We start from the raw sequence: 22,904 nt of genomic DNA, 5'->3' as shown, positions 1-22,904 counted from the left end.
AGAAGTCTGTTGTACGAACGTTCCAAATTGAACCTCACCCAACCAAACCGGTTTAATGAAGGATTTAGTTGTTTTATGAAAATCGCTTCTTTTACTCCCCTTTCAAACCATCTATGTTCTTTCGCTAAGATTTTAACCTCATTGTCGTCAAATGAGTGGTTGCTAGCTTTTAGGTGCAAATGTACTGCCGATTGAGGCCCACTAGTATTATCCCTGCCATGTTGATGAAGTCTTTTTGTGAGAATGTGTTGAGTCTCCCCAATGTATTGCTCTTTACAATTTTCATTTTTACAATGTATTGAATAAACGACATGACTTTGTTCTTCATTTGGCAGCCTATCTTTTGAAGCACTAATTTTTGCCTGAAAGTGTTTATCGGTTTGAAATAAGTAGGAATTTTGTGTTGCCAAAGGACTCTGTAGTTTTTCAGAAACTCCTGTTTTCTGGCGAAGCCTCTTGGATGAGAAGCGAAACGTCCGACACCTTCAAAGAAGTACAGATGACGGCTGAAGAAACCTTTTTAATCGATGAATCTCCAAATCATTACAAAATAAAAACAAAACACAACAGGTTTAACATATAAACAGCAGTTTTCTGAGCATCGTACTGAACTGCTTCAGATAACAAAGAATAAAACAGACCCTGAAATCACAGTGCTGTTAATTAGCAATAATATTCTCACATGCATCTCCATTTTCACCGCTCCTCTCCTCAGCATTGCTAACTTAGCCCATCCAACTCCATAGTGTCAATCAGCTTATGCTAAACCAACCCAAACATCATGACAGCCAATTAATTTCCACTTCAGGCTGTGACTGACAGTTGTTTCCCCACCCTCAACAACTCGAACACAGGACACTAACACATAACAAGGGATAATTATAAAAGGATAACGAACCACTAGAAATTATAACATTAAAGATTCAAGTTTAGATGAATGCGATTAAAAAACATGATAAAAGTGATTGTAATTATTCACAATTCACACAGTAAGGATTAGGAAACAGTAATTTCACACCACTACAAAAAAACAAACAAACAAATAAATAACATTTCTGTTGGCTTCAATTAATTCTGCAGGACTTGGGTATCATGCCATTTGTTTTTCTTGTGTAGTTACACTCACCTCTGTACAAAAGGAACGTGGCTTGGTGCACGGCGGGTCACAGGATCGGTCAGCCGTTGGTTTTACTGTTGTTGGGCAGCCGCCTGTGATTCACATGATTTGGTCAAAGGCTTTGATTTTTCCTATCAGTGCTCAGTGTAGAAATGTACATGGTCTACAAATTATGATTTTATTATATTATACCATTTTCCAACTACAGTGATACCTTGGCTTACGAACGTTATGCCTTACGAACATTAAATTCGCAAGAATATAATCTTGGCATCCAAACTAGTTTTTGGCAAACGCACCAAACCACACGGAGCGCCACTGTGGCTGGGGGACTAGTTTTCCTCCACATCCACTTTATTTGAGGAGTGCAGACGTGTTTTTTTTTTTTTATTTTTATTTTTATCAAGGGTACTTTTGCTGTTATGGGACCGAAAAAGACCCCACCGCAGGCTAGTGTTCAGCCAAAGAGGACACACAAAAGAAAATTACGGTCAAGCAGAAGAAGGGGCTCATCGAAAAACACGAACGAGGTGTGTGTTTGTGTGACTTAGCGTCCCAGGACCATTATGCTAAGTTGACCATTGCTACGTGTGGCTACGGGTGTTTCTGTGTTGTCTAAGCAACAGTCTCAGGCAATAGAAGAGGTTGAAAAACTTCTGTTTATTTGGATTGACGAAAAGCAGCTAGCAGGGGCAGTGTGAGTGAGGGTATTATCGCCGGCAAAGCACGGCAACTACATCCAACTACATCCATGACCATCACAAAGTTAAATAAAATGACTTTATTATAAAGTACAGTTTATTTATTTAATTACAATACAATAGCACATTTATTATACATAAAATAAGGTATAGTTTGTATTGTATTAAGGCTTATTTAGTAGAGAATTATGTTTTATGGGGACCTGGGAACGGATTATTCTCATTTTTAATGGTTTCTTATGGGAAATAAATGTTTGACAGACTGAGGTATCTTCTTTTTCAGCCAATTATTATGGCATCCCCCATTTTCATTAAAATCAGGGAGCGAAGTACAGATGAGTACAATGTGCTTCACATTTAAGAAACAGATATGGAATTGATAGAGATTTTGCAGCTCATTGGCAGATAAACAGCTAGATGAAGATGATGTCGTCTGCCGACCATCTGATGTTGGCAATTGGAGACCACCTTTTAGCTAGTCTAAATTTAGTGATTTTTTTGGCAACAAAATTGCTGATGCACTGGAGCGGAGAGGCAGGGAATAACACCCACTGAGTCATAGCACACCTACCATATCCATACTGAACAAGAGTGTTTCACAGTGTAAAAACGACAAAACGGTCGTTTTCACACTGAGCACAGTCTACTTTCTGTTCGCAAATTGTCAGATGCGTCGGGCAACATACTGCGCCAGAATGGTGTTACCGTAAATACGGTGCATTTAAAGGACAACCAACACCATTTTTTGGTTTCCTATCTGACATCAGAAAAACATTTTGTAGCATCTAAAATACCCAAAACACGCAGGCTGATATTTTTAGACAAATTCAAAACACCAATAAAAATGACTTGAAGTGTCCCAAAACTGCCACAAAATGAGCTCGGAACTGGGCAGATTCAGAAAGTCCTCTGTCCCCAACCCCTCCCAGCCTTTCTACTCCTTCCCAACTACTATCTGCTTATAAAAAACCCCACCCCTCTATAATCTCAGATATAATCACCAAATAAAGGCAAATCAGCACGACCCCCTCCCTACTATCCTTATCAAGTCATGCCTACCCTCTCTTCTGCCATTTATTTCAGCCATTATTCACTCCTCATTATCAACTGGAATTGTTCATATCCCACTCAAAACCGCAGCTGTTACTCGAATCCTGAAAAAACCTGGCTCAGATCGTAACTATTTCAATAACTTCCATCTTCCATTCATCACCAAAATCCTTGAAAAAACAGTTGCCTCCCAGCTTCACTTTCACCTCACTCACAATAACCTTTACGAAAAATTCCAGTCTGGTTTCCGCCCCCGGCACAGTACTGAATCGGCTCTCATAAAAATCACAAATGATCTTTTTCATGGCATCGATTCCGGTTCACTCTCCATCCTCATCATTCTCGACCTGACCACGGCTTTTGACCCCATTTCCCACCCTATCCTGCTTGACAGACTTTCCACCCTAGGTATCACGCACACCCCACTTCGCTGGTTCGACTCCTATCTCTCTGATTGCTCACAATTTATCCAAATCAACTCGTTCACCTCACGGTAATCTCCTGTGTCCTCTGGTGTGCCCCAAGGGTCTGTCCTTGGGTCCCTTCTCTTTATTACCTACCATCTTCCTCCAATATTTTCCGTAAATTTGGCATCCACTTTTACTGCTTCGCGGATGACACCCAACTCTACCTCTCCAGCAAACCCGACGCCTTTCTTCCACCTTCGTCCCTCTCACTTTGCCTCTCAGAAATTAAATACTGGCTCTCCCATAACTTTCTCAAGCTTAACGGTGAAAAAACTGAACTTCTCCTTGTCGGTACCAAATCCACCTTACACAACAAAATATCTCACCATTGACAGTTCAACCGTGTCCCACTCCATTCAGCTCAAGAGCCTGGGTGTCATCCTCGTTCGCTCACCATCTTTTCACTCCCATATAAATAACATAACTCGGTTTGCATATTTCCACCTCCGTAATATCAATCGTCTCCGTCCCTCGCGATTATTGTAACTCACTTCACTTCGGTGTCAATCAGAAAATTTCTCCATAAACTCCAACTAGTCCAAAATTCTTCAGCCTGGATCTTCACTAGAACCTCCTCCTTTCACCACATCACCCCTGTCCTCCAGCAGCTCCACTGGCTCCCTGTTAAACATCGAATCGAATTCAAAATATTTCTGTTTACATTCAAAGCCATCCATAACCTTGCCCCTCCCTATCTGTCTGACCTCCTTCAAATCTCCGTTCCCTCTCGGTCCCTCAGATCTTCATCCTCCCTTCACTTCTATGTGCCCTTTGCCCGTCTCACCACGATGGGATGCAGAGCTTTCAGCCGCTCTGCTCCCAAACTCTGGAATTCACTTCCACCCAACATCCGTAATATTGACTCCCTCCCTATTTTCAAGTCCCACCTCAAGACCCATTTGTTTAAAATTGCTTTCAATGTCTAGTTCAATCAGCTATTTTATTATTTATCATTTTACTTACGGTTTTATTGTTGTGTGCTTTGTTTCATTATTTTTGTAAAGTGTCCTTGGGTGTTTTGAAAGGTGCTTGAAATTAAATATATTTTATATTATTATTATTTTTATTATTATTATTATTATTATTATTATTATTATTATTATTATGTGTAATATGGAAAAATCACCTGTGACATTCAGTCCATCTGAACGCTGGCACCAAACATGCCGCGATGAGCTCCGCCATGGTCCAGTTCGCCAGGTGTATTCAAAACACTTCCCCTCTGAAGGTAGAAAATGTTATTTATTTACTTGGAAAAAACACGTCAGTTGTTTCTCATGATATAATACAAAAAAGATAAATGATGGTCACAAATAAACTCAACACATCACTAAAATCAAGTCAAAGCAGTCATAGTGTACAGTATGTCAATTTGTACCTGTGCATGGCCGGGCCTCCAACTCCTGTTCTGGACACTGAAGCAAATTCTCAGGGTCTTGGGCCACGACGGCTCGAGAACGGACTTGCACTGAGCCAAAACCCAGATCATCTCCACCCGCGCAGCTTAACTGACAAGGACTCCAAATTGTCCAGTCGGTAAGGTAGCATTCCCCTAATAAATAAATAAATACCAATATAGATGCAGATCAGTCAATCGACGGACAGACAGACAGACAGACAGACAGACAGACAGACAGACAGACAGACAGACAGACAGACAGACAGACAGACAGACAGACAGACAGACAGACAGACAGACAGACAGACAGACAGACAGACAGACAGATAGATAGATAGATAGACAGATAGATAGATAGATAGATAGATAGATAGATAAAATGGTAAATAAAATGGTATCTATTTCTGTTTACTCATCTGTTTTTGTTTTTTTCTTTTACCTGGACAAGGTACAGTGCAGGACTCCTGTAGTAGGATCTCCGTATCTCCGTCCACCACAGGTTCTTCTTCACCACACAGTTCATCGTCAACCAGACTTCCCGGTATATCAGATCCATCTGACACGAAGCATGAAATGTTCCGGAACCGCAAGCCTTCACCACATCTTGCACCCTGGAATCCAAGAAAACATTTTAAAACATGGTATTGGAAGACAATAGAATTTTAATTCCAGGTGCAAGTGTAAATACTGACCTCAGACTTGCATTCAGACCACACACTGTATCTCCAGCTGTAGCAGGGCTTCACAAGGCATGGCTTCCACTGCTGCATCTGTGTTGGGCATGGCCTCCCATCACCCTGGGGAGCCTGGATGATGTGCCTTGTTCTCCACAGCTTTCCTAAAGACAGGAAACAAGTACGACAAGTATGACAATTTTTCTCGCCTCATGGAGGCCGGTGGCCTTCCAATTAATTGATTCTGGAAGGCATTTCTTAACTTGAAAAGCCATGTGAAGGAGCAGTCGGGACAGAAGAATGAGGAGTTCAGTTGAATGACATTGCAGTGTTTTGCAAAGTTTAATTGCACATTGATATGAAGTAAGAATAATTTCCCTTTGTGATTAGCTGGTGACCAATCCAAAATCAGTCACCCGGTGGTTAAGAATTTTCCCAGATTGGTAGGGTTGTCCATTTTTGTAATTCACTGTATTCGATATAATGATAGGAATATGAAGTTAATCCATCCATTATTTGAAACAATGCACCCTCACAAGTGTCCAGGGCATGCCGGACCCTATACCAGCCGTCTTTGGTACAACTACTCACTCTCACAGTCTCTAAATACATAAAGGCATAACCATGTGATTCAGGCCTGATGTTCTTCCTTCCACATAAAGAAAAGAAAACCATTTTCCTAGGGTCAGATTAGGTTAGCACAGCAGCTAAAGGCTGTTGGAGTTTCATATCGTCTATCTTCTGTATTTGCTTCAGGGTGATGGCTCTTCCCACAATCTGTTGGAGTGCAAAGTGCTCCCTGAGCCCCACAGCACTCGCAATTGACCGTCATTCAGTGATCTGATCCTTTATCCTAAATATCTGCAAGGATACATGATCCCCCTTTTCAGTTGAGTGGGAGATGTGAAAATTATTTCTCACACCATGAAACACTTCTGATTAGAACAATTATCATGAGAAGAGCCAACCAATGGCAGTGGCAGCTCATCTCAGTCAACAAAACATACCGCAGTATGAAAAAGCCCTATTAAAATTCCATTTAGAGCGGATTGTGTCAATTACAATGTAATTACACACCCAAATGAATATTTTCAAGTTTACCAAAGTCTGCTGGTTAAAAAAAAGTCTCTCTCTCATGGATGGATGGATGGATGGATAGACGGATAGACAAATAGACGGATAGATGGATGGGCGGATAGACAGGTAGACAGGTAGGTAGGTAGGTAGGTAGCCACTGAAGAAACCACAGGAAGCATAGCTGGAGGTAGCAGAGCTGAAGATGTGGAGGTTTTCTTTGGGAGTGACCAGGTTGGATAGGATCAGGAATGAATATATCAGAGGGACCACTCATATTAGTGGCTTTGGAGAGGAAGTCAGAGAGGCCAGGCTGAGATAGTTTGGACATTCCCAGAGGAGAGAGAGTGACTATATCGGGAAAAGGATGCTGAGCCTTGAACTGCCAGGCAGGAGACCGAAAGGAAGACCAAAGAGGAGGTTTATGTATCCAGTTGGAAGCGAAGTGCACCTCTCAAGACCTTCTGGGTCATCTGAAGGACATGCAGTCCCAATCTTGAGATTTTTTAAATTTGCAATCCTGGTCTAAATATAAGTCCACAACATTAACAACGATGCCAAGAGCTCAATTGCACCTACCTTGGAGTCCGCATTTATGTGAACAGTCGGACCATGCCGACCACTCCGACAGCTGGCAGTTGACAGGACATTCCACAACACAGGAAGCATTCATCTGCCACTTCCTCTCAAGATCAAGCTGAAAGACAATATTTTGAATGAACTCTGACTTTATTGAGGAGCGTGAGAGGCAACAACAACTCAAACAAACCCACCTCGTGACAGAATCTCAAGTCAACAGATTTGCCGTCGCTCCGCACGCAGTCCAACATGCGGGTTTTGACACCATTTCCACAGACCGCTCGATCACTCAGTTGACAAGTACTCCAATCTGCACCGGATGGACATCAATAAAGAAACAAGGTTTTCTGATGTTCAGGCATTATCAAGATGCCAATTTTGATCTGGAGTTTCCAAGGTTTCTCGCCTGTGATGTTGTAGGAATGGTGAAAGCAATTGTTGTTCAGTTTGCAAAGCTCCGCTTCAGTGGTTGGAGGACACTCCTTCGCCTCTCCAGGCTTCCTGATGGGCAAAGCCTTCCTCTCTCGTGTACTGTTCCCATTACATGGCTAAGGAACAAAGAAATAGCGGCGGCCACATTGTAGTTATGCTTTCCTCTCAAGGGCCGTTATGAATTTGGGGAAGCCATTCAAATGTTTAAATCCCTTCAAATATTACATATAGAGCACACAGCAAATTAATGAATAAGTCGTTTTCAAATCTGAAGTCAAGAATAATGACTTTTATTGTGGTTGACATCCAAAAATGTGAAATTTTGGCTCAGATTTTAGCAATCATCATGGAATTTAAGAAGTTTGATTTGCTTTCGCGGGCCGAAAAAAATGATGTGGCGGGCCGGATTTGGCCCGCGGGCCTTGACTTTGACACCTGTGCTGTAGATATATCGATAGATATATTGATAGTGACAGTATATTGATTGATAATAATAATACATTACATTTCAAAGCGCCTTTCAAAACTCTCAAGGTCACTTTACAGTCACAGGGATCCGTTTTTCTGCGGGTGAGCAGCGGCAGCCACATGCGCCAGCGTTCACTCAACCCGGAATAACTCAAATAGATACAAAGTTAGCTGGCTAGTTAATAGATGACTAAGAAATAGCAAGTTAGCTAGTTAGATGGCAAAAAAGATAGCAAACAGATAGATTGCGAGGTATCCAGCTGGATAGCTAGCTAGGTTTCCAGCTAGATAGCTAGCCAGATAGCCAGCTAGATAGCTCAAGTGAAAAACATGCTGTCAACAGACTCTCGCCTAGAATACAGGTCCCAAAGTCAAGGTGTGAGACAATAGGATGCACAAAACATGGTTAGATGGAGGACACTGACTCGCTGTGGCGATCCTTGAAGAGAATAGCCCAAAGGAAAATAGAAGTGGTGACAAGGTCGAGGCCGAGGGGCCAAATCTGGCCCACTACATCATTTTATTCGGCCCGCGAAAGCAAAGTGCTATGATGCATGCAAAAGCATCATGGCAAAATATTTCAAATTATCCAATGGAAAAACCACAATAACTTCATAATAATAATAATAATAATAATATTTTTTTATTCCAATTTGATAACGAGTTATTCGCTAATTTGTTGTGCATTCCATATTTAATATGTGGGGGGATTAAACATTCTAATGGCTTCCCCAAATTCATAACGCCACCTTCAAGAGGAAACCGTAACTATAATGTGGCCCTTGGATTAGAGCCTCGGTATTGTCATAACAGTTCAGCAATCTTTTTTTCGAAAAGTATTTATTTTTATTTTTGGAGAGCAGCAATTTGGCAACCGATCAGCATAATCCGAAACAGAGATAAAAATGAACATTGTTGACCTGTTTTTTAAAATTACCATTAATGTCACTAAACTCGCCACGGCAGTCACACTGGCCTCATCAGTGATAAACCCATCCTGTGACAGATAATTCCTAACACAGATACTGATACTGAGAACACTTCATTTTTTTCCCTCATAACCCTTCCATTATTTTTGCCATAGCGTGAAATCAATCATGGCTGAGAACGAGACCGGTACCGCAAACCGGTACCGGTCCGTGGGTCATTTGGTACCGGGCCGCGCAGAAAGAATCAATAATTGACATAATTTCTGTTTTATTTATTATCTGAGTCCAAACTATGTTTTATTTTGAAACATGAAAAGTGGGTCGCAAAGATCGCTTACTTGTGCGACATATTCGACCTGCTCAATGAACTAAATCTGTCACTTCAGGGGCATTTCCTCCGTGACGTCACTTAGGGCATCGTCATCAACTCGAAAACGAGACTTCCTGAATATTCAGCGTGAGTCTTAAAACATAAAATATAGCTATAGCTATATATATATATATATATATATATATATATATATATATATATATATATATATATATATATATATATATATATATATATATATATATATATATATATGCGGTGGAATCTTTGTCAAATGTGCTCAGTAGAGGTCATTTGAAGTGATTTTACAAATTATGGACGCAACTTCTCCGGGGTGTCGGTTGTCCTTTAAGTGGGTGAGCAAATTATTTCTTGTCAAACCCAGTGCAGAGGTACTGGGTTTGATTCCGGCTTCGGCCTTCCTGTGTGTAGTTAGCAAGTTCTCCCTGTGACAGTGTGGATTTTGTCTGGGTATTTTGGTTTCTTCCACATTCCAAAATCATATATGGCAGGCTGATTGAACACTCCAAAAAATGGTCCATATGTATGAGTGTGAGTGTGGATGTCTGTGTTTGTCGTGCGATTGGCTGGCAACCGGTTTAGGGTGAACCTACTACCTGAACACATCTGGGATACGCCATGTCCATCGTGTGGATAAAGTAGTCCAGAAAATGGATGTCACATATTCAACAATAAGCATTATATACAAAAATCAAGTAAAGATGTAGCTTGCCTTGAAATAGTTGGGAGTGTGAGATGTGTTTATATGCTTCCTTTCGCTACACAGAACATCTCCACGTTATATGTTGCGCATTATTAATACTCTCAGGAGTACTTGCGTTTTACTACGGCCGTCTAGATTTTTTCATCTTCACTGTAAACACATCACTGGGCAATCACGGCGGGCCATATGGCCCCTCCGTTAATGAGTGTTGGTCAGTATACGGTGCATATCTTTCTCACCAGTGGACATGGACTCCAGGCTCCCCAGTCTGATAAGACGCAGTCTTCTGGACAGGGCAAGTGGCTGTTGCGAGCCCCCAGAGGCATCTCCTCCGTGTCACATAGGTAGTCCTCCACCTGCTCCGAGGGGCCGTCTATCGTGTTCAGCATACACCTGGTATGCAAAATACTATTGTTACATTAAGCAACTAGAAAAAAAATAAAAATAAATAAAACAATACATTAAAAATGATTTGCTATTGAAAGCTGCTACCAGCCATGGCGTTTTATTGACAAACAATAATTTTACATGAAAATAAATGACACAATGATATCATTTTGATCCCAAAAAATGCAAGCCATATTGAAACAGCTGTACAGAATGTACCATTTACAGTAATAATAATACATTTCATTTAAAAGCGCCTTTCAAAACTCTCAAGGTCACATTACAGTCACAGGATCAGTTTTTCTGTGGGTGAGCAGCGGCAGCCACATGCGCCAGCGTTCACACTACCGGGAATTACTCAAATAGATCACATTAGCTAGCTAGCTAATAGATAACTAATAGCTAGCTAGCTAGCTAATAGACAACTAATAGCTAACTAGCTAGGTAGCCGGCAACGGTGACCCGGGAATAGCTCAAATAGATCAAGTTAGCTAGCCATTAGTATAAGGATGCAGAGTTACTTTTCTTTTTTGTCGCATCTATGTCAGCCCCCCCGATGCCTTCCACAATGTTTAGAAATGGTCATTTCAAAATCTGTACGTCCATGAACCCATCAAAAAAATGGTGAAAAATAATCTGATGTTGTTTGTCAAAATCTTTACCTGACTTTTCTGGTTTGAATGCCGTCACCACAGTTGTTTTTGGGTCAACGCTGCTAACTTTCCATACACTCCATGGTTCTACCACCCAAATATATTGCCCACAGTCACTGAGACAAGGCACCACTTCATATACCTGTTGCGTTAAAGTCAAAATTACCTGATTGGATGTGTTAGGGTCATTTATATAGTGCATTATAAATACAAACATTGAAGTACTTACTTGTGCCTAAGATTGAATTGAATCCATAAAGAAAAGAGGGGAAAAACAGTGGTTATTTAAAATTAGTCCAGAATATTTACAATTTACAGTATCCTGCATAGAAAATGTATCTAACTGAACCTTATAAAAGTATAATCTCCAGATAAATCACCTGGTTGATGTGGTCAAGTTTGGGGCAAGGCCTTCCACCGTTGTATGGTTTTTCTCTAAGCCATTTCGAGCGAACTTTGACGCCACTGCCGCATGACTTGCTACATCGTGACCAGTTGGACCATTCGCTGAGTTTACAGTCAGACGGACAAGGGATGATGCAAGCCTCCTCGATGTATCCTATCAACAATATGACAACAAATGTAAAAGCTGTAGGATTTGAATCACATGACATGACTTGAGTTGGCAATTTTCGAATTTGCGACTACAATTTTTGCCTCTGGCAATGGCCTCTGGCAATGGTTTTCTTTTCCACGAGGGGGGCCTTTTTTTGTCCTCTATTCCCTACCCCCAGTCTTCGGTTAAAGCCACGTGAATGCTCAAGAACGCAGCAGTGAGGGTCGGGGGTTAAACATTAAAGAGACAGGCAGACGGCAGAGAGAGAGTGAGAAAATGGAGAGAAAACAGTGACATTTTCAACTTTGATAGTTCAGAGGCAGAGTGTAGACTGCAAGGTTAAAATATCCCACCAATCAGGCTCCACAAATAACTACACTTGATGGAAAAAGCTATCAACCGAGCTAAACAGAACACAATTGATGAGGAACTAGGTAAAATGATCGCAGAGAAAGTACCTACAAGGGATCATTCCTCAAGATGGTGAAAGAAGAAGGAAGGCTACGTTCCTCATCAAGTGATTAATGCTGATGAAACCGGCCACTCCATTCCATCAAGCCATCAACGACCATCACAAAGGTAAATAAAACGACTTTATTAGACAATACAGTTTATTTCTTTAATTATAATACAATTGCACATTTATTATACGTAAAATAAGTTCTATTTTGTGTAGTTTTTAGGCTTATAAAATTAGAGAGTAGAACATTATGTTTTATGGGGACCTGGGAACCGGTCATTCTCATTTTAATGGTTTCCTATGGGAAATTATTTTTTGGGATGCCCACTGTTCGCCTTACACATTCTGTCTGGGAACCAATTAAGTACGTAAGCCAAGGTATCACTGTAACTATTTTCTTTTTTTCTGATGAAAGAAGAGAGTTTAAGGTTTCTAACGCTGTGTTGAATGTTTATGTTGTCCTAAAACTCAATATGTTGTCGACCCTGGAATTCAAGGTCGACACTGGAGTGGACACATTTTTGCACGTCTGGCAGTGAATTAGTTAAAGATTTGACTGACATGATCTAAATGACAAGTTCATTAGTTCATAAGTGAAAATTTGTGCTTTCAGATTTTTTTTTAAGAAAATTACAGTTAGTGAGGCTTTGAACTGGACGGTCCAACTCCTCTCTCCACCTTTTATCGTCTTGCTAAGCGACACAAACACAGAGCGCCCGCGTTCACTCAACCCGGAAGTAAAATACAATGATCAACAACAATAATAATAATAATAATCAATCAAAAACATCATGTAAACATCACATTGGCCATTTTGAATGGATTTCGACTCAAGGTCATTTGACTTACGACCGTTTTGTCGGAACGGAACTCTCCTGGGCATTTTTAGGCTATCAAAAAAAGTTGGAACAGACTTAGTGACGAGCATTTTCCCCAATTGGTCTGTTCACTTGTGGACAGACAGCATGATGATTCATCCACATCATATGTGTGGCGTAAAAGCAACAATGAAAGCATCCTGAAATCGCAGTGAAAGTTGACAACAGGCTTCATTAGAGGTACGACCAGTCACTATAAAAAAAAAGAAAAACATTTTTAAAAAAGCCAATACTGGGAGGAAAGCGCAGACTGACAACCAGATCGCTTTTTCATTGAACAAGCACAGATGTGCCCATTCCCCAGAGTGCCTTTGATGTCTTCGATATTTTCCCGCATGGGTATGACTGCTTGCTGTATAATTCGAAATGCTCTTTCGTCCTCTTGCTGGCAAATGCCAAGCTATGATGAAACAGATGCAGGCGGCCGGACAGATTTGGGATTTTGGCTGATACAATCCTGAAACGCTGCCCCGTGACTGAATCAAATATTCAGACTAACTCTAAAGATTGCTTTTGAGCGAGGTAAACTAACAGGATTTTCACCCGTTTTATTAGTTTACTAGGATATAATAGTATATAATACTAGTATATAATAGTTTAGAGTAGTTTACCTTTTAAGGTCAGTTTAACAATTGAATGCTGCATGCAAAACTCAGTGACTTCTGAAGGCATATACAGTAAAGTCTCGTTATATCGCTATCGGATATATCGATAGTCCCGGTTATATCGATACTATTTCTATGTACGCACGGAGAAAATTACATGCAAACAGGGTCGGATATATCGATAGTCCCGGTTATATCAATATTTTTTCGGACTCCCTTGAATATCGATATAACGAGACTTTACTGTAATTAGAAGTCTCCAGCTGTGTCCCACTTCAGTCTTTGAAATCAGCTGCGTTAAAAAAATCTATCTCTCCAAAATGAGAGATAGATCATATAATCAGACAGAAAAAAGGAAGTAATCAGAGTATCTTCAGGGTGTAGTCCACTGCTCCCCCACAATCATAGCAGGGTCTGTCACTGCCCCCTCTGTCCATTAGGGACATATAGGGCCACAGCTACCAGCACTATTTTACTTCACTGACGAAGCTCTTCGGATGAGGAACGAAACGTCCGACACCTTCAAAGAAGTACAGATGATTGCTGAAGAAACCTTTTCATCTCTGTTGACTGTGTTATAAGGTTTCTTCTGCTACAACTTGTCGGATTGTTGACCTTTCTCGTTGTTGTGTTTCATGTGTTATTTTGTACATTCCTCAAGACAATTCAGACTCACTCTTGTTCATTAATACATTATTTGAAAGTTTGTATTTATTTGAATATTGCTCTTGATTGTTATTGGATTTTTGATGTATATTTCATTTTACGCATAATCTGTGTACTACATTGCCTTGCGTTTGTCAGCGTGTTTGGTTTCATGCATTGATTTCAGATGATATTTTATGCTGCGATTTTCTTATAAGGACATTTTTGTAATCACATTTAGTCGAAACCGGCATATTTTGTAATCCTAAAACATTATTTGGTTCAGTGTAAACTTCACAATTTACTTTTACGTATTCAACTCACCGTGACTGTTGCAGCGTGAAGTCTCTACGATGCGGTTATCCTGGTCATAGCAAACCATTGATTGGTATCGATACCCCTGACCACACTCCTTGATATCGCCCTGGACCTTCATGCCCAGTTGCCCTTCCATGCGGCTGGTCTCGGAAAGTATACAGTCGGACCAGTTTCCTACTGGCTGTGCATTGTATTTGTTGCACGGGCAGTACTGTGTCTCACTCACTGGATACACTTGGTGGTTCTTACACTGGTCTTGTTTCTTGCTCTTACCTGAAAAAAAAATCAAGACACATTGATCTTCGCCTGTGACGGAATGTACATACAGTGATACCTTGGCTTATGAACTTAATTGGTTCCCATAAAGTCTGTGGAAGGCGAAAAGTGTGTATTCGAAGCATAAATTTCCCGCAGGAAACCATTAAAATGAGAGTAATCCGTTCCCAGGTCCCTATAAAACATCATTTTCAACTAAATAAGCCTTAGAACTACATTCAAAATACCTCATTTTCTGTATAATAAATGTGCTATGGTATTGTAATTAAAGATATAAACTGTACTGCATAATAAAGTCGTTTTATTGACCTTTGTGATGGTTGTTGATGGCTTGATGGAAAGGATAGCTTTTTGCATAACGTGTCTCAAGGAGCTCTGGGTTGTTATATTGCAACAGCAACAGATACAGGAAGACACACTAGAAACTGCATTGTTTGTATGGCTTGTGCGGGTTATTTGTGGAGCCTGATTGATGGGAATTTTAACCTTGCAGTCTACACTCTGCCTTTGAACTATCAATAAAATCCAAATTTCACCGTTTTTTCTATACATTTTCTCACACTTTTCACTTTTGTCTCTTGTTACTTTTTTTGTTTCAAGCTCTGTAGTCTCCCTTTCGTGTGTGTGTGTGTGTTTCTGTTTCGGCAACCCCTCCCCGTGTGTCCCTCCCTCCTCTACCACGGATCTTGACCTATCACGTGCGGCTTTAACCGAAGACTGGGGGCGGGGAATAGAGGACAAAAAAAAGTTGGCAGCCATTTCCAGCTCCTTGTTAGGAGAACCGACTCGTTCGCGAACGAGACATCAATCATTGTGGCGCTCCGTGTGTTTCCCGAAAAATAGTTTGTATGCCAAGATTATATTCTCGCGAATTTAACGTTCGTACGGCGAAAAGTTGTTAGCTAAAGTGTTCGTAAGTCAGCGATCACATTTTCTCAAATAAGATACTGTATTTTCCGCACGATAAGGTGCACAGGAAATCATTCAATTTTCTACAAAGCGCTTTGTAATGTGACGCACCTCATATATGCATAAATATTCTAATATCTTGCGAATAGTTTTTTGTTCAGAAAGCTCGACATAAATATTGGTATTTTGTATTGTATTGCCGTGAGCGTCGCTTCATCTAGTGCAGGGGTCGGGAACCCTTTTGACTAAGAAAGCCGTAAAAGTAAAATATTTAGAAATGCTTTTCAGTGAGAGCACGCGCGGCTTTCCAACTAAATGTCAGCATGTATTAATTAAAATAACTTTGTGACAGTACTCACCATTAACATGAATGATTTTCGCTTACTCCTGATTAGTAAAAAAAAAATCCAATGAAAGTCAACTTGCTGGGTCCATACGCGAAGTTACTGCTAGCTAGCCTGCACACGGCTCATTAGCTTGCACGCCTGGTTTCTGCTGTCTCTCACAGAAGCATATTGATGCTAACGTTAGCATGGGGCTTGTCAAAGTGCCACTGACATTCAACTGTGTCATCAATGGCATTGTTTCAATGCAATTTAGAATCAGAACCTTTTTTCTCCACAAAGGCGAATTCTTCGGTCCATTCCGACCCAAAGTGTACAATCCTCTTTTTTTTTACTTTTTTACTCGTCGGGCTTATTTAAAAGGGGTGTTTACTTGTTTCAAAATGAACGGCCAGTATCATCCAATCAAAATCGGCAACTGCAGCCCAAACAGGAAATGAACAGCGAAAAAGTGTATTTCGTTTTGTCGGCGAGCCAGACGCAATCATCAAAAGAGCCATATATGGCTCGCGAGCCATAGGTTCCCGACCCTGATCTAGTGGATGCATAATGCAACTGCAGCCACGATTGTAGCTTTTATACACATTATAATGCAGTTCACCCTATATATAAACAATTTTAAATTTGACCACCAGGGATCCCAAGTCAAACTAACTAACTGCATTTCAAGAAATGTGTATGTAGTATTCGGCTACATTAACCCAGAGTGACTACTGCAAACGCACCCGAGACAATTTTCATCACCGACATGCCACTTACCAACCAGCATCCGTTTGCGAACCCTGACACCGACGCAGTCAGCTGTACAAGGGGAAAATTTGGACCAGATGCTCAGTTGGCAGTCGTCTTGGCAGGGCAGCTGGCAGACTTGGGTGAGAGGCGGCATGGAGTTGAAGAACTTCAGACAAGCTTCAACGTCAGCCTGTACGCCATCCTGCCTCCGGCACGAGACAGCTGTGTGAATGACAGAGATGGTGCTTTTCAACAGTGTTTCACCCCGAGTTACAGATGTTAAACTGATTCATAATATTGTCAAAATGAAACCCTAAAATAACCTCTAATGTGTTTTAATTGGCAGACGCTGGTAGACTTTAGAGCAGGGGTGTCAAAGTCATTTTTTGGTGCGGGCCACATTGTAGTTATGCTTTCCTCTCGGGGGCCGTTATGAATTTGGGGAAGCCATTAGAATGTTTAAAACCCTCCACATTTTACATCTTGAGCAGTCTTCAATTTGCGTGTAAAAGTACATCACAAAACTAGCCATATGCTGTTTATGGAATGTATTGCTTTCAGGGGCAAGACAAAAACTAAAACGTGTTTGAGGATACATGATACAATTATTTAAAGGACATCCGACGCCTCCGGACAAGTTGTGTCCATAATTTATAAAATCACTTCAAATGACTTTGACTGAGCGTATTTTACAAAGATTCCACGGCATCTAGCTATAATTTACTTTTTAAGACTCACGCTGAATATTCAGGAAGTCTTCTTTTTGAGTTGGTGACGATTCATGATGTCACGGCACGGAAGGAACGCCCCTGACCGAGAAAGGACACACGATGCTTTTTGCGGTACTTTGTTTGGTCTGAAAACTTCGTGTTGATCCGTGTTGATGGAGAAATTAGAAGGAAAACACATAAATAACGTGATGGTGAATTGTTGTGTGTTGCACCAAGACTACTATTTGATATTCGCTGACACAAATTCCAAGCATCAACCCATTTCCAACGGAGCTCTGGTGCCATCTTGTGCATTTTCTCGGAGGACTCCTTTAATCGATTGCAAACATTTATGCTTTCCTCTTCAGAACTATTTGATTCATATCCATAAAGGGATGAGTAACAAGAAAGCATCTTCTCCGAATCTGAAGTCATTGTTTTGATTCTCGAGCAAGGCAAGACGTCTTGGCGTGACGTCACGAACTGGGGGCGAGATGTTCTGAATCTGGCCATTTCCAGGTTCATTTTGAAGTAGTTTTCAGACACTTTACGTCATTTTTAATTGTGTTTTTCATTTGACTAAAAACATCATCCTGCGTGTTTTGGGTATTTTAGATGCTATAAAACATTTTTCTGAAGTCAGTTAGGAAATTAAAAAAATGGTGTCAGTTGTCCTTTAAATTCATGAAAATTTAAAGCGACTGCGTGAGCAATAATGCATACAGAGCCATAATTTTGTTGTTTTATGCTTAATGTAACGTAAAAATCACTTATGTCAGGGAAATGTAAATTTCTCCACTGTGAGACTAATAAAGGCATATCCAATCCAATCCAATCCAAATATTAGATGTAATGGCTAAAAAAAATCATCAGTATTGATTTAAACGGTGAACAAAAAGAAGCTTTTATTGAATTGTCTGTCTCCACTCTGGGTGGACTGTGACAGGTGATGGTGAATCATAATAACAGGCGTCAAAGTGGTGGAGCAGGAAGCGTATCATTCAATTAAAGAACAAATTTGATATGCCAGGGTCAATAAGACGAAGATGAGAAGCGACACTTCTGCATGGGAACTGTCTTCTTCAGAAAGTCATCGCAAAGGGAGCAGTTGGCTGATATAAACGCATCAAACAGGAACTATAGTATCAGAATTGCTCTCGTAATGTTTTTGGTGGGCATGCAGGAAATGCGTGTTTTGGTTCACAGGTGTCAAAGTCAAGGCCCGAAGGCCAGATTGTCACGTGACAGTTGACAGCAGGGGCTGGGCTGCTTCTCCCGGCCGGCCGGCCGCCCTCCTACTGCTGTCAATTCTCTAATCACGGACACGGGGCATTTATGCGGGTCGCGGTCACCTCGTCAATGCCGGATGATTGACTTACCTCGCCACTCTAACGTACCTGGACTCTTCCTTCGATGCGCGAGTTTATCCGGTCCGAGGTATTCTCCCCGCGTCCCGTAAATTTAAGTCATCTTCCGGGATTGCGTCATTTTGCACCCTCCCGCGTGTGCCTTTTGTTTTCTGGCGTAGTAAGCGGGTCGGATCACCCCCTGCCTTCTTCCTCGCTGTGTTTTCTTTATTTGTGAATAAACATCCTGCTTGGGTAGTACGTGTCTGTTTTGGGATCCCAAACATTCCACTTCGTTCCGACGAGTCAGCCGCCGTCACTCTCGCTCGGAACGTGACACAGATATGACCCACCACACCCTTTTACTTTGCCCGCGAAAGCAAATCAAACATGGCTAATTCCCTGACGCTCGCTAAAATATGTAGCACCACTTCAAATTTTCAAAATAGAATAAATAAGAGATGTACTGTAAACATTTTCTTCTAGGCAAACCATTAGAGTAACTTAAAGGACAACCGACATACAAAATACAAATAAAAAATACAAACAAACAACCCTGATCAAAATCTCATCAAAACAAAGCAAATAAACAAAACAAGTTCAAAAGAAAAAAAAAAGGAATGTAACCAACATTAATGAAAAATCCCAAACTATCATAAACAACGGAAGCTAGCTAAGGGATAGCTAATAAATAGCTAATACATAGCTAAATAGCCAACAGCTCGCCAGCTAACAGCCAGCCAGCCAGCTTGACAGCTAATCGCTAGCCAGCTAGCTAATGGATAGCTAATAAGTATCTAATAGATTGCCAGATAGCCAACAGCTAGCCAGCTAACAGCCAGCCAGCTAGACAGCTAATAGCTGGCCAGCTGGATAAGTAATAGCTAACCAGCTAGATAGCCAAAAATATATTTTTTTTTCCCGCACATCCTCATTACTGGATATTAGCTATTTATTTGCGATCCGTTAGCTAGCTTTCTATCTATTTGAGTTACTGCCGCTGTCCACCGACAGAAAAACTATCCTGTGACAGTAAAGTGACCTTGAGAGTTTTAAAAGGCGCTCCTAAATGAAATGCATGATGATATAAAACCCTGGTGCGTGTCTACTTGCGCGTCCTCACCTCGAACCTGCAGGCCTGCTCCACAGGTTTCCTGAGCTCCAGGGCTGTCCTGACGAACTGACCATGGAACCATTTGACATCGTCGCCATTTATGCGTTTTCCATCTGAAGAAAGAGGTGAGGTGAGGATACAACAACTGGCTGGCTAGTGCAGCATCACAGACACACGACATCTCAAAAAAACGTCTCAATTAAGGCGTGCAAACATTTTCGCAAAATGGTCGGATTTCTGATGGATCTGCAAAAAAAGGACATTTACCTGTATCCTGGACACACAGACGGAGCATCACTTTCTCTCTCCTGGGTCAGTACTTCTGGACACTCTTGACCTCCGTTGGCTGGTAACTGGATGATAAGGCGTTTTCGGTATTGCTTCTTCTTCGTCTTATCAGCTGCGGGGAACCAAATGGCGAGATTCTATTTTCTTTGACGAATACAGTACTTGTGATTTTTTTCTTCTTCCTCCTACTCTTTGTACAGGCAAGTCACAGTTTGATGTCTTATTATAAAATGGATCGGAAGAAACACTTCAAAAAATAGCCTTCAACTTATGATGTACAAACAAAATCCCCCCACCCACCGCCCTCCCCTCCTCCTATATATACAGTAAAGTCTCGTTATATCGATATTCTCGGGAGTCCGAAAAAATATCGACATAACCGGGACTATCGATATATCCGACCTCAGAATACCTTTATTCGTCCCGCAATAGGGAAATTTGCAGTCCACAGCAGCAATTGAAGAGGGATATATATATATGTGTATATGTATGTGTATATATATATATATATATACAGTAAAGTCTCGTTATATCGATATCGGATATATCGATAGTCCCGGTTATATCGATACTATTTCTATGCACGCACGGAGAAAATTACATGCAAACAGGGTCGGATATATCGATAGTCCCGGTTATATCGATATTTTTTCGGACTCCCTTGAATATCGATATAACGAGACTTTACTGTATATATATATATATATATATATATATATATATATATATATATATATATATATATATAGCGGCCCGGTAGCTGAGTGGTTAGCACACTGGCTTGTCGCCAGTTGGCGTCCCGGTCCGGCCTCCCTGTGTGGAGTTTGCATGTTCTTCCCGGACCCGCGTGGGTTTTCTCTGGGTCCTCCGGTTTCCTCCCACACTCCAAAAACATGCATGGCAGGCAGATTGACCACTCCAAATTGTCCCTAGGTGTGAGTGTGAGAGTGACTGTTGTATGTCTTTGTGTGCCCTGCGATTGGCTGGCAACCAATTCAGGGTGTTCCCCGCCTCGTGCCCGAAGACAGCTGAGATAGGCTCCAGCAACCCCCGCGACCCTAATGAGGAAGAAGCGCTATGGAAGATGAGATGAGATATATATTATTATTATTATTATTATTATTATTATTAATGTAGCCACAAGGGGGCACAAGCCAGTGTCTTATTGTGCCGGTCCCAAGCCCGTATAAATACAGAGGGTTGTGTCAGGAAGGGCATCCGACGTAAAAAATTTTGCCAAAACAAATATGCGAATCAAACCTGGACATTGATTCGCTGTGGCGACCCCTGAGCGGAAAAGCCGAAAGGAAAAGAAGAGGAGATTATTATTATTATTAATTATTATTATTTATTATTAATTATTATTAATTATTATTATCACATAGTGGAAAGAAGCTGAATTAAATCAGAGTATGTTTTTGGAAAGAGTAACATTTGATTTGCATTGACAAAATTGTTCAAATTGTTCAAATTGTACGCTGAACGATTGAAATGTTTATGCATTTTTTGTAGCCCACGAGTCGGAACTGGCAATTGAAGAATCATTGTTTTTGACGACGCAGCTCTTTTTAAGCATCACTATGAGTTTGCCTTGACCAAAATAATGTAGCATATGTTGTGGACTAGAAGGCCTTTATTTTCTTCAAAAGATGACCATGTGCCTTATACGTGAAGTAATATTGAGGCGCAACAGGTCTCGTAAGTACTTACAGCAGGCGGTCCATGATGGGAGATCTAAAACCATTACAATAATCCCTTAACATTACTTTGCAAGGTGGAATTTCTTTTCTCAATTTCAAAATTAGTTGATTTCTGAAAATGTCAAGGCCAAAATATTTCATGAAAACCCCGAAGGAACTTGAAATTTGAAAGAAGGCAAATTGCTAATCTCTCAAAATGATATTTGTTGTATTGTGATATAATCATGGAATATTTTTAAGCTGATAAATTTGGAGAAAACACCACACATTATGCTATGATGCAATTTCTATCTTTGTATTTGATATGAAAAAAAAAACGAAATGGCAAAATCTGACTGTTTTGTTGACAGCGTCTCATGGGTGCATTATGGAACCTCAGCCTCTAGTGTCGCGCCTTATAATGTAATGTGCTTTATATACGGAAAACCTTTTGAAACGTGTCATTCATCGGGGGAGTGCTTTAGAGTCCGGAAAACAAGGTACAGTGATACCTTGGCTTACAAACTTAATTGGTTCCCAGACAGAGTGTGTAAGGCAAAAAGTGTGTATCCCAAAAAATACTTTCCCATGGGAAACCATTAAAATGACAATAAGCCGTTCCCAGGTCCCCATAAAACATCATTTTCCACTTTCTTTCTACTTTCTAATTTTCTAAGCCTTAAAACTACACAAAATAGACCTTATTGTCTGGAAAATAAATGTGCTATGGTATTATAATGAAAGAAATAAACTGTACTGTATGATAAAGTCGTTTTATTGACCTTTGTGATGGTCATTGATGGCTTGATGGAATGGAGTGTCCGCTTTCATCAGAATTAGACACTTGATGAGGAACATAGCCTTCTTCTTTCTTTCTAATTTTACTTAGTTCCTCATCAATTGTGTTTTGTTTAGCTGGGTTGATAGCTTTTTGCATCAAGTGTACAGTTGGCTTGTGCGGGTTATTTGAGGAGTCTGATTGATGGGATTTTTAACCTTGCAGTTTATATTCTGCCTTTGAACTATCAAAGTTGAAACGAGTCCAAATTTCACTGTTTT

General features: G+C 40.7%; 1 protein-coding gene across 1 annotated transcript in view; it reads right to left on the bottom strand.

Moving 5' to 3' along the window:
* The window catches only part of thsd7aa (thrombospondin, type I, domain containing 7Aa), a 94,796-nt gene that overhangs the window by 10,329 nt on the left and 61,563 nt on the right, over window positions 1-22,904 (bottom strand). Inside the window, 17 exon segments of the mRNA XM_089022822.1 lie at window positions 1,127-1,209; window positions 4,462-4,557; window positions 4,714-4,887; window positions 5,174-5,345; window positions 5,427-5,572; window positions 7,062-7,179; window positions 7,256-7,371; window positions 7,468-7,609; window positions 10,185-10,338; window positions 10,995-11,037; window positions 11,040-11,127; window positions 11,215-11,220; window positions 11,366-11,544; window positions 14,454-14,720; window positions 16,736-16,930; window positions 19,888-19,991; window positions 20,146-20,278. Coding sequence (XP_088878948.1) covers window positions 1,127-1,209; window positions 4,462-4,557; window positions 4,714-4,887; window positions 5,174-5,345; window positions 5,427-5,572; window positions 7,062-7,179; window positions 7,256-7,371; window positions 7,468-7,609; window positions 10,185-10,338; window positions 10,995-11,037; window positions 11,040-11,127; window positions 11,215-11,220; window positions 11,366-11,544; window positions 14,454-14,720; window positions 16,736-16,930; window positions 19,888-19,991; window positions 20,146-20,278 — 2,216 coding nt within the window.

The sequence above is a fragment of the Hippocampus bargibanti genome, linkage group LG20, assembly GCF_051943395.1.
Source record: "Hippocampus bargibanti isolate YZ-2025 linkage group LG20, ASM5194339v1, whole genome shotgun sequence".
NCBI lineage: Eukaryota > Metazoa > Chordata > Actinopteri > Syngnathiformes > Syngnathidae > Hippocampus > Hippocampus bargibanti.
Note: the sequence above shows the minus strand (reverse complement) of the source record. Positions and strands in the feature narration are given on the sequence as shown.